Genomic DNA, 10895 nt, shown 5'->3' on the forward strand with positions numbered 1-10895 from the left:
GGCGAACGTGGCGAACGTGGTGAACGTGGCGAACGTGGCGAACGGGGTGACGGGCAAGACATCCCAGAAGGGTGCCCGGGCATGGAGAACGAACAAGCAGGGAAGTCCAAAATCTGCGAGGGGTGCCCCAACAGAAAAATCTGCAACGATCCAGAATTGAAGAAAGAAAAGGAGAAGGAAAAAAATCAAATTTTTAATCAAGTCCAAGAAAATTTAAAAAATGTAAAATATAAAATTCTGGTATTATCTGGAAAAGGAGGAGTCGGAAAGTCGACAGTAGCAACGCAGTTAGCCTTTTCATTATCTTACCTAAACTACGATGTAGGTCTTCTAGACATTGATATATGTGGACCCTCCATCCCAGTCCTCACACAAACAGTAAACTGTGATGTTAATTATAGCATGAACGGATGGGTTCCCATTTATAAAAATAATTTATCCATAATGTCTGTGGGATATTTACTGCCAAATTTTGATGACCCAGTTATTTGGAGGGGTCCCAAAAAAAATGGATTAATTAAACAATTTTTATGTGATGTGTATTGGAAGAGTTTGGATTTTTTAATTATAGACACTCCCCCAGGAACCAGCGATGAACACCTAACCATCTGCTCATATTTAAAAAATAATTTAGATGGATGCATAATAGTTACTACTCCACATATTTTATCCATTTGTGACGTTAAGAAAGAAATCGAATTTTGCAAAAAAACAAATATCCCCATTTTGGGTATAATCGAAAATATGTATCAATCCGTTTTTGTCTCCAACTACACTGTCGATAAAATGTGCGCAGAGATGAATGTAGACTATGCCGGTAAAATCACCTTTAATCAGAAGCTTATTGATGCTTGTCAGCATGGGGTTGGTTGCTGTGACTTGGATGCCTACAGTTCATCCTCCAAAGAAATTTTTCAACTATGCAAGTTTTTCATTCAGAAAATTCTACACAATTGTGTGCAAGTGTTGGACTCCTCGGGAGAAAACACTCAACCAGACCATTCGACCAACTTTGGTAATTCCCAGGATGGGGAGGAGACTCTACAGCAAAATGGAAAACCTGATCAGTCGGACTCTTCACAAGTGCAGATGCTTCGCCAGTTATTAAATCAGATTAGCCAACTCGTTGAGGAGAACCCCCAATGAGTGTCGAATTTGATTTGCCAACGGGGGGGGGACTTCACTTGGGTTGCCCCAATAAGTAGTCGAATTTGATGTGCCAACGGGGGGACATCACTTGGGTTGCTTCCCATTTGGGGTGCATCGCCAGGGGGCCAAAAGAATGCACACAAAAAAAGGACATAGGGGGAGGCGGCGCGTTTGTACGCAAAGGGGTGCACATTAGCGGGATTGCACAATAGCGGGATTGCACATTAGCGGGATTGCACGTACTCCATTTGTTTTTTTCAGCATGCGCAGGATTACTCGTCCCACGTTTGCCTTTTTCCGCTTGCTCACGCTTGCGCCCACCCCGTGGGGTGCACGGCACGGCGCTACGGCTCCACCGTAGTGCATCGGGCGATCGTGGCGCGTTGGACCTCGCGAGGGTGGCAGCCCCAGTTCAAATTGCTTCCGTGCAGAAGGTGCACCTGTGGGGGGGGTGGTTCAACTGCCGGTCGCCTTTTCCGCACCCGTTTCGCTTGTCCCGTTGGTTGCCTTCGATTTGTAGTACCTGCGGAGGGGGGAAATGAACGTGGGGGTGAGGCGGCCAACCAGGTTCGCAGCTGAGCAGGTTCGCCGCCTAGTTCCGACTGAACAGTTGCGACCGAGTGGGCGCATAGGGGCACACATGGGAACAACGAACGCTATCGCCTACATTTGGCTCGCCCCCTCCCCTCCGTGCGCTTACTTCCTACTCTCGATGTAGTACGAGTTGGGGTGGTTGCCCACCCCGTCGGCAGACGAGCCGGGGTGCATTTCCATGAAAAACTTCACGCATGCCATCTGGTATTCATTGCTCCTTTTCAAAGGCATGATATTTTTTATCTGATCATCAGTCAACCCAAAGAAAAAGAGCAAGCTCCTCAAGTGAGCCTCATCAAAGTTCTTAAAAGGACACCCATGAGTGTCTCCACTTGAAGGAACAGGAAAATTATTTATAATTTTGGAGCAATTGTATGGGCTAAAATCTGTTTTTTTCCCCTCCTTCCCATACATATAGCGTATAGTATATCTATGCTCCTTATCAAATTTGTCTGGTTGTAACCATATGGATCTATTAGATTGGATATTTTCCTCCAGTGTCATCCCTGCCCCTTTTAAGAATAGCCACAGCTGTTGCCTTCCCCAATGCTTCAAATGTTTTTCTTTTAAAAAATTAACAAAGATTCTACGCATACAAGGGGGAAAGGACTGCTTATAAACAGTGTAGAGATTTTGTGGCATTAGCCTAGTTTCCTGTGTGTGTTCATAATTTTGTCTGTAATCCTTTGCCACATACGCTTTGGGTAGAGCTGCCAGGAAGGGAGATATTCTACTGTCATTCTGTACATTAAGTAGCAGTTTTTCATTTTGTTCTAGATATTTAAAGGATTCCTTAATGGTTATTTTGAATTGAGTAACTAAAATAGCATCTAGGTATATATCAGGAACGTATGCGATGGCTTTATCTACACACACTTTGTGATCTTTCACTAAAAAGTAAGCATCTGGGAAAAAGGGAATTTTAAATACCTTTTCGATGGTATCTCTATTAGGGATAAAGGACGTATATTTTTCCCATGTTTCATCTTTGGCCCCAAAGGATGATATCACTGGTTTGGACAAAAATTCATAATGTAAATTTTCCCTCTTTAATAAATGAATTAATCCTCGTTCACTTTCTCCAAAATTCTGTGAATTCAATACGTTAATATTTTTTAACTCATTTAATCGAAATATAAATAATTTTAATTCTTGCTTTAAAAACCACTGTTGTTTTTCTTTGTTCCTTTGCAAAAGCTATTCTTAAGATATAATGGGACAATAAATCTGTCATGATTATATTTTCCATTTCTTCCTTGCTATAATTTTTCATCGATTGAATTCCAAATTTATATTCGAATATTTTTTGTCTTATTTGTTTATTTTTATTATCGTTGTAATTACTCACTGGGGTATCTTTATCCATTCTCCCTTTGGAGTTAAATGTATCCTTTTCCTCCTCCCCGCTGATGCTACAGGTATCCAAGAACTGCAATAGGGCCAGTCGTTTTGCTCCTATTTCTTGGAAGTCACTTAAACTGCAGTACCCAAAAATGGGGGGGTACTTGTATAGACTTATGGGCATATTGAATGGGTATATGCACCCGTAGTAATCAAAAAAACTTTTCTTCTTTTCATTGCTGTTAATTTCGTAGTTCTTTATCGTGATGTTTTGGAGTTTCTTCTCGTTCACCTTTCCCTTTTCGACTGGCGTTCCGTTGATGGATCTCTTTCGCACGATCATGTTGGTCTCTCCGGTTGGGTGGTCAGCCAAGGGGGGGGGGGGGAATATATCAACGAGGGTGCGTATCGAGGTGTCCCTATTTGTACCCACGTGTGGAGGTGTCCCTATTTGTACCCACGTGTGGAGGTGTCCCTATCTGTGCCCACGTGTGGAGGTGTCCCTATCTGTGCCCACGTGTGGAGGTGTCCCTATCTGTGCCCACGTGCTTGGGTATCCCTATCTGTACCCACTTGCCGGGTATCCCTATCTGTGTCTTATCTGCGTGCGCCTGGCTTCGCACCACTTCGAAACACGAACGGGTTTACGCCTCAGTTATTCGAAAGCGGAGTGGCAGCTGCACACATTTTCCACCAGGCACATTACTGTAGGGAACAAAAGCGTGGAATGGTCATGCACACAAATGTGCGCTTAGGGGGAATGCCTTCCGCTTAAAAGGCCAAATGGCTACTTGCAATGGCCTGTGCTACGCTCCCGTGAAGGGGTAAATCTTCTAAGTGAGTGTGCCTTTCGGGGGGAATCATAACAAATGAAAATGGTTTCTTTTTTCTCTTCGACCGTTCTTGTGGGCCTTGTACCACTTCGCGCGAATCGCTTATTACTTCGCTACTACGCTGCTACGCTGCTTCGCTACTTCGCTACTTCGCTACTTTGATGTGCCCCTCCGCACGGGCCCTCTTCAATTGGCACAAAATTGGTGCGATTTTTTTTTCGCCTTCTTTTATAAAAAGGTTCAAGAAGCACGAGCAATTTCTATCCCTTTTTGGAAAATTTAAATGCGTATTAATCGAGCACCACTGGAGAGAAGAAGCAGCAAAAAATTTGTCTCCATAAAAAAAAAAAAAAAATAATGGACGAGTGGGCGTGCGCAAAATGGGGAAAAAGGCGCGGGAATCAAGAGCGTGAGAAATCGGTGGATCGTGTACCTTTTGAGATGGAAAGCGGGGGGAAGAGACGAAGAAGGTCAAATGCGATATGGGCTTCCAAACATGCTCCGTGATAGGCAACGTATGAGAATATACACACAAATGAAGGCAGTTACGGTGAACTCCCCTCACACCCCACTTTTACCTCAATACCCAGTGGGCTAACTCCCGCCCACGTTTTGGCAAACAAATTAGGCGCTCCTTTTTCGTGTGTCCTCGAATGGGGGGATTCCCAACGGGAGGGGAACCTTCTCATCCATTATAGACATTTGGAGGACGTCCCCATTCGATGACATACAAAAGGAAGTTGTAAAAAAGGAACGGGATAAGAACCCCCCACACGGTCGAATTTTTTTTTCCCTAAAAGTTTGTGTCTGCGTTAGGGGTAATTTAGTGAGGATTAAACTATTTATTGAGTCATCATTTATAGAGCAGCCATTTTTAGAGCCACCATTTTTAGAGCCACCATCTTTAAGGCATCCAATTAAAGGGGCAACACGGATGATACACTTTTTAAGCAAATGTGGCACATGTTTGTCTGCCCCTCCCCCCCCCAACAGAACAAGCAAACATGAGCATATATTGTGGGGGAAAAAGTTATCATTTGTTTCCTTTTATGTCACCATTTCCAATTTCTACACTGCTGTTTTGCCGTTCCTCTTTGAGCCACAAATGGGTGTATACATAACGTGGTACATTTAAAAGGGAAAGAGTTGCCTATGAACTGTATGCCCATTGGGGCGGTTACATGATTAGGCACATTATCTGGTTCATTTTCCCAATTTTATGTAAACCGGGACAAATATGTTTCGACTGCTTTGTTTTTGTTTCTTCTGCTCTGAACTGGGCCAAAAAGGGAGACTGAAAGAAACCCCCAGGCAGGCACAAGCGAGCGAACATGTACGTAAGCACAGTGCAAAAATTAACGCACGATTGTGAAAGCATCATTTTAGTGAGTAATTTTATGTATGAATAGGCAATATAAAAAAAAAAAAAAAAAAAGAAAAAAAAAATAGCTAGATTGCGCTTTTTTTTTTGGATGATTTCCCTCCAATTATGATTTATCATTTATAACTGGAGTTAAGAAACTCCATGGCAACTTCTTTTACCCATATTTTATGGAAAAAATTACACTCACCCACATGCCATTCACATTTTAACACATTTCCCCATCTGCTTAACCCCAATTTGAGAATTCCACAACGCTTGGGTGTTCAAATGTATTGTGCGTGTGTATGGTGATGCATGAAAGTGTACGTAAAAGGTCATGGACAGGTCAGCTTTTTTTTTTTTCTTTTTTTTTTTTTACCCTTTTTTACCTGAACAGGCAATATTTTTATAAAAAAAAAAAAAACTTTCATATCTTTTATGAATGGGTGACATAATGGATGGGACTACCAAAAGTGGAACGGTAAATGGCGCTTTTCTTTGAAAGAATGAAATTAAAAAAAAAAAAGATGGAAAGGCTACTAGAGCGCTACACAATTAGGAGAAAATTAGTTGCGAAGAGAGCTTCTACATTTTTGTCTTCGCCGAACGGGTGTAAAGGCACACCTGGTAGGTGCCCTCCTATTTCGTGCGCGCCTTGACCACACACACATGGACACATGAACGCATGAGTAAAAATATACACACGCACATGCGTGATTACTCTTTTTTCATGAAGCGGAAAAAGAAATGGCGAAAAATACTATATGAAGACCAGGGGTACCCGGACAACTATGTGCACAGCAGTTTTATGAGCTCCCTCTTGACAAACTGTGAGCAAAATTTAAAGCATCCCTTTAAAAGAGTCACTTCGGTGTGTCCCATCGTGGAGGGGAATAAGAACGTATTGACTCGGCTCATGTAACCGTTCTTTTCGCCTCATTGTGTTTGACACTTCCCTGTTTCTTTCGTTCCATTGCCTTTTCCACTTCGTTGCTCTTTTTGTGTCCTTTTGCCGCCTCCCCCCCTCAGTCGGGATCAAGTACAAGTATTCCCACGTCTGCCACAGCATGCTGTGCGTGAATCACCAAATAATCGTCGTGCTGTTTCTCCTGCTGGCGTACCACTACATCGACAAAAATATAGCGTCGAACAGGTAAATCTTCTTCTCGAAATGGGCCGATGGTCAGATGGGTCGATGCAACGGCTCAGCAACGGCTCAGCAACGCGCCCAATTTTTTCTTCACCGCCCTCTCACAGGCTAATATACGCAGCCAACATCACCATCATAATACTCAAGGAGGTGCTAATTTACCAAGTCCATAAATCGATCAACTGTAAGATGAAAGAAAGAAAAAAAAAATGAAGACGGATAAGTGAGGAAAAAAAAAAATATATGTATGTATATATATATATATTTTTTTTTTTTTTCCTTACCCCTTTATAGGCTCCTTTAAGAATATTTTAGACACCGTAATTATTATTGGAATTATATGGGTAACATTTTTTTTTTTTTTTTCACCACTTCGGAGATTTACCTTTTGATTTCCTTCCCCCATTTACACGTACACACATTCGTGCATTATGTGTTTTTTCCCCCCCCCCGGAAGATTCTATCCCCGGTGTTAATTAGCTTAACCCAAACACACAGCGACAACACGGTGTACTTGGTTTCCATACGTAAATGAGCATTTGTATTTGAATGTATCATATTTATTTCGTTTTTCTATTATAAGAATTTTTTACCCCTTCCGGAAGCGTTAAGCATATGACTTGTTTTTTTCTTCCCCCCCTCTTTACAAACACAAGTGCTGCTGCTCATTCATCTTATGTTTCACAACTACGGATTTATATACGAGTAAGCAGAGAGTGCGCTATTTGGTATGCACGCATGCTGGTTGGCGTAGATATGCGTTCGTCTAGTCGAAGTGGGTACATTCCAGTGATGTTAGCGAAATCAGCTCTTAAGTGCCTTTTTTTTTTCTTCTTTTTTTTCCCCCTCACCACGTTAGGAAAAACGAAAATATAGATATATTCGATTCGACTTCCCTAAGTTGTGCCGTCATCGCAAGCGTCATACTGGGATCCCGTCTCGCATCCATCGTGCAGGTAACATTTGTGAAGAAGTGGACCAATCATAGTTATTTTTTCTTTTTCTTTTTATTTTTATTTTGTCTTTTTTTTTGCCCATTTTAAGGATACAATGAGGGACACCCACTTTACGCATCGCATATACCGATAGAAACTTCCTTTTTACTTTCCTTTGTAGATATTTTCCTTCCTCTTTTTTTCCTCCATGTAAGACAGCAAGGAGTTTTTTAACGACACCATTTGGTCATCGTTCTCTTTCCTTATTTATGAGAATAACCACTAGAATGAACGACATAATGTGGTATGACCCACCAGCATGAGGTGTGAAAAAATGCCCAACGAAGTACCTCCCTGTGCTTGCACTGTGCTATGTGCCCACGTTAGAACAGGACAAACGATACATATTTTATTTCGCCCCTCCTACTTTAGACTTTTTTTCTACGCGCCCTTCATCGTTCAAACCATAGCCGTAAGGAATCGAATTGTCTAACCGCTGAAATGAAAAGATACTGTGGAGCGTGGAGCTGCCTACCCTGTGGTGACTCCCGTTCAGAGTTGTATTCATTTTGAAAATTTTCGTTCTTCTCTCCCCCTTTTGGCTTGCCTCACATTCAGTTAAAAAATATCAGTTACTACAACTACGTCTTGTTCCCCCTGATGTTTTTAATTCTATCCTTCTGCATAAGAAGCATTTCCTCCATTCTGTTTTACTTAAACTTCCTGGGGTGAGTTTCGCATGGAGTGTATTTTTTCACATGATGAAAAAATTTGCAACACTGATTTGTTATAATTTTGCATGCATGTAGGAGATGGCTGGTTATATGTGCTCATGTACCTCCTCCGCGTCTTCACTCCTACACTTGGGAGGTACTCTCACTTGAGAAGTGCCTGTAAATTTTCATTCCTTCCTCCCCTGTGCAGGCACATTTTCCTCATTTTTGTCGTTCCCGCGTTTTTCGTAAAAAAGCACAATTTGAAAACGTAAGTACAGGAAGGGGAGAGGCGCATACGTGTTAGGCGTTCGTGTCCATGTAGGAGGTTGTCCCTCCTTCCACACACACACACAGACATAAGCCTTCACGTCGGGCCATCTTCGTACCAATCGACGTGTCGCGAAACGTTGGGAAAAATCCCCACTCAACCAACTATTGTGTGCCACTTCACCTTGACTTCCATTCCCCCCACCTTTAGCAAACTCGAGGGACCGTGGGACATTTGCGCCTTCCCGTCAACAACAAATAAAAACGCACAAGAGTAGTGAAGGACGTTTAACTCAAAGTGGGGACCAACTCTCTGCACATTTTGCTTATCCAGGCAAATGAATTCCCCGCCCCGAGTGTTCCACCGAGTGTCCTCCCCGAGTGTCCCACCGAGTATACGCCCACAGTCGTTGTGGCTTCTATACCATATGTAGAACTAGATAGGAAGCTTTTCTCCGCTTATCCTTTTCAACTGGCATGCTACGATGCGATAAAGGGTCTCCTTAGAAGAACTTATGTAGACATAGATAGACAAACGTTCATGTGAGGAACCACGCTGTTATTACTTCCCCATGGGGGAAACTCTGATGCGTAAAGACACAAATGAAGGGGTACTCCCCCTTTAATACGTACACACAAGGGTAGGCGCATAAGAATGGCATGTAGGGAAGAACTCAGTTAGAGGTTTTTTTCAAGTGGAGAGAACACTTTCCATTTTGGGGGGGAACAAAAAAGTGAACAAAATGGTTTAATATGAACATGCGGACTTGAGTGATATTCTATTTTTTTTTTTTTTTTTTTAAATGACCCTACTATTAAATTGTGCATATGTACTAATTCATGCTTTGTTTTATTTCCTCTGCGGGGAAGTAAAAATATGTCGATTTTTCTTTCTCTCCATGTTTGTGATGCGGGTGCATAGTCCTTTTTCCCCCTCCCTTTCTTTCTCTTTCGTTTTCCTTTTCTTTCTTTTTCCTTTTCTTTCTCTTCTTTTTTTTTTTTTTGGGGAGACTCCCACCATACGGATGCTTACGCCAAGGGGGAAACTGTCTAATCGGAGAATCATGCGCGTGCACCGGGGTGGGTATCTCCTGCGCGTGAGACCCCACCTGGGAGGAGGTTATACACACATGTCTATGCTTACGCACATCCGCATAATTCACCGGAGTGACAAAACGACGTCGTTATGTTTTTCCCCCCTACCGATCCTTTTTTTTTTTTTTTTAATTCTGAGGAAATGTGCGAATAGGAAAATATCCCCAAATTATTTTCTCCCGCATCTTTTCTCCCAAACTGGGGGCTTCATACCTTTTGTTACGTCTTTTCACTTGCGCATTTGTATGTGTGTCTATTTTGTTTTTCTCACCCTGTTGATTCTTCACTCCTCTGCTTAACTCTTTGCAACGATTGAAAAAATTGTTCTCTTTGGCAGAAAAAAAATACGAAATGCGGAAGCGTCTGTGGTAGTAGCCTCATCGTGAGCAGCAGGACAAAGGCGTTTTCCTCTCTTGTGCAACAAAATACCAGGCTAGATAAAACTTCCTCCTCGTCCCACCACCCACAATTATGTTACCCATTTAGGAACAACTGAATAAGTTTCAAACCTACGCGGAAAAGGTATTTCCCTTCCGTGTTGGTACTTTATTGAGTCCCAAATTGATAGCTTCTTCGAACTTGCTAAGAGTGGGCCTTCCTTACCCAAAATGGACATGAAAAGATAAGCAGGCCAACCACCTAATCATACACTCTTCCATTCTGTATTGCCCCTCCCCCCACATATGCAGATTTAGCACTTGGGACAAACATCCCAAAGTTATTAACTTCCCTGCTGTCAGTAAAGCTTCAAATTAGCAAAGTGAGGGTCGTCCCCATTTTTGTTCTGGCGCCGCGGGGGCCATATGATAAAAAGTAATGTAAAGCGGAGCAACACAAGGTGAGGCCAAACCGAACGGACGAAATTGCCCAAATCGACCCAACGCGAGAATAGCTTGTCCCGTGCCACCACTGCACCCGTAAGGGGGGTGTTATGCGGGCTGCACGGCGGCAAAACGGAGGGGTCGAAAACCGCACCTTTTTTTCCCCTTATGCGAGGAAGCGTTTTAAAAAAGTGAAAAGAATTACACCGTTCTGCAGTTGCCTACGCGTAGCGACGAAGGGGGAAAAATAGGTGGGAGCGAAAAAGAAACAGAAAGGAAGTACAGCAGTGTAAAACGACCTCATAGCACAACCGCGCAACGGGGAAAGTGCAGAATAGGCAACGCCACTAAAAACCGCTTGGGTACTCCCACCCCCCCAAAAAAAAAAAAAAAAAAATAGCAATTTCAGCAACTTGGAAAAATTACCAAATTTATACTAAGAGATTACGTAAAAAGCAGAAAAAAAAAAAAAGAAAAAAAAAGTGACCACTTTGCAAGTAGATATTTCTTCACAGTCTTAATTAACCGTTGAGGTACATGTGCACAGCACGTGCGATCAACATGCGGGGTGTGAAGAGTCGCCAAAAGGGAAAGCGCAGTTGTACGGTATAGGGGAAGCAAAAGAAAAAAA

The 10895-nt window shown here is 42.5% G+C and overlaps 3 protein-coding genes across 3 annotated transcripts; 2 read left to right on the plus strand and 1 right to left on the minus strand.

The window, feature by feature from the left end:
* Positions 1 to 325: 325 nt before the first annotated feature.
* Positions 326 to 1144, plus strand: PCYB_071860 (Nucleotide-binding protein 1; the record flags this gene model as incomplete). Its single annotated transcript, XM_004221583.1, has 1 exon — positions 326 to 1144. A coding segment is annotated over exon 1 (741 nt), but the record flags the coding sequence as incomplete, so codon positions are not given.
* A 461-nt stretch (positions 1145 to 1605) lies between these two features.
* PCYB_071870 (DNA primase large subunit) lies at positions 1606 to 3109 on the minus strand (the record flags this gene model as incomplete). Its single annotated transcript, XM_004221584.1, has 3 exons — positions 1606 to 1672; positions 1850 to 2929; positions 2964 to 3109. The coding sequence occupies 3 exons, from the start codon at positions 3107 to 3109 to the stop codon at positions 1606 to 1608; spliced, it is 1293 nt and encodes a 430-aa protein (XP_004221632.1).
* A 2901-nt stretch (positions 3110 to 6010) lies between these two features.
* Positions 6011 to 8626, plus strand: PCYB_071880 (phosphatidylinositol N-acetylglucosaminyltransferase domain containing protein; the record flags this gene model as incomplete). Its single annotated transcript, XM_004221585.1, has 12 exons — positions 6011 to 6110; positions 6310 to 6433; positions 6538 to 6614; positions 6725 to 6774; positions 6888 to 6957; positions 7087 to 7135; positions 7290 to 7386; positions 7547 to 7575; positions 7798 to 7837; positions 7984 to 8093; positions 8290 to 8349; positions 8560 to 8626. The coding sequence occupies 12 exons, from the start codon at positions 6011 to 6013 to the stop codon at positions 8624 to 8626; spliced, it is 873 nt and encodes a 290-aa protein (XP_004221633.1).
* Between the last annotated feature and the right edge of the window lie 2269 nt (positions 8627 to 10895).

Source organism: Plasmodium cynomolgi, chromosome 7 (genome assembly GCF_000321355.1).
Source record: "Plasmodium cynomolgi strain B DNA, chromosome 7, whole genome shotgun sequence".
NCBI lineage: Eukaryota > Apicomplexa > Aconoidasida > Haemosporida > Plasmodiidae > Plasmodium > Plasmodium cynomolgi.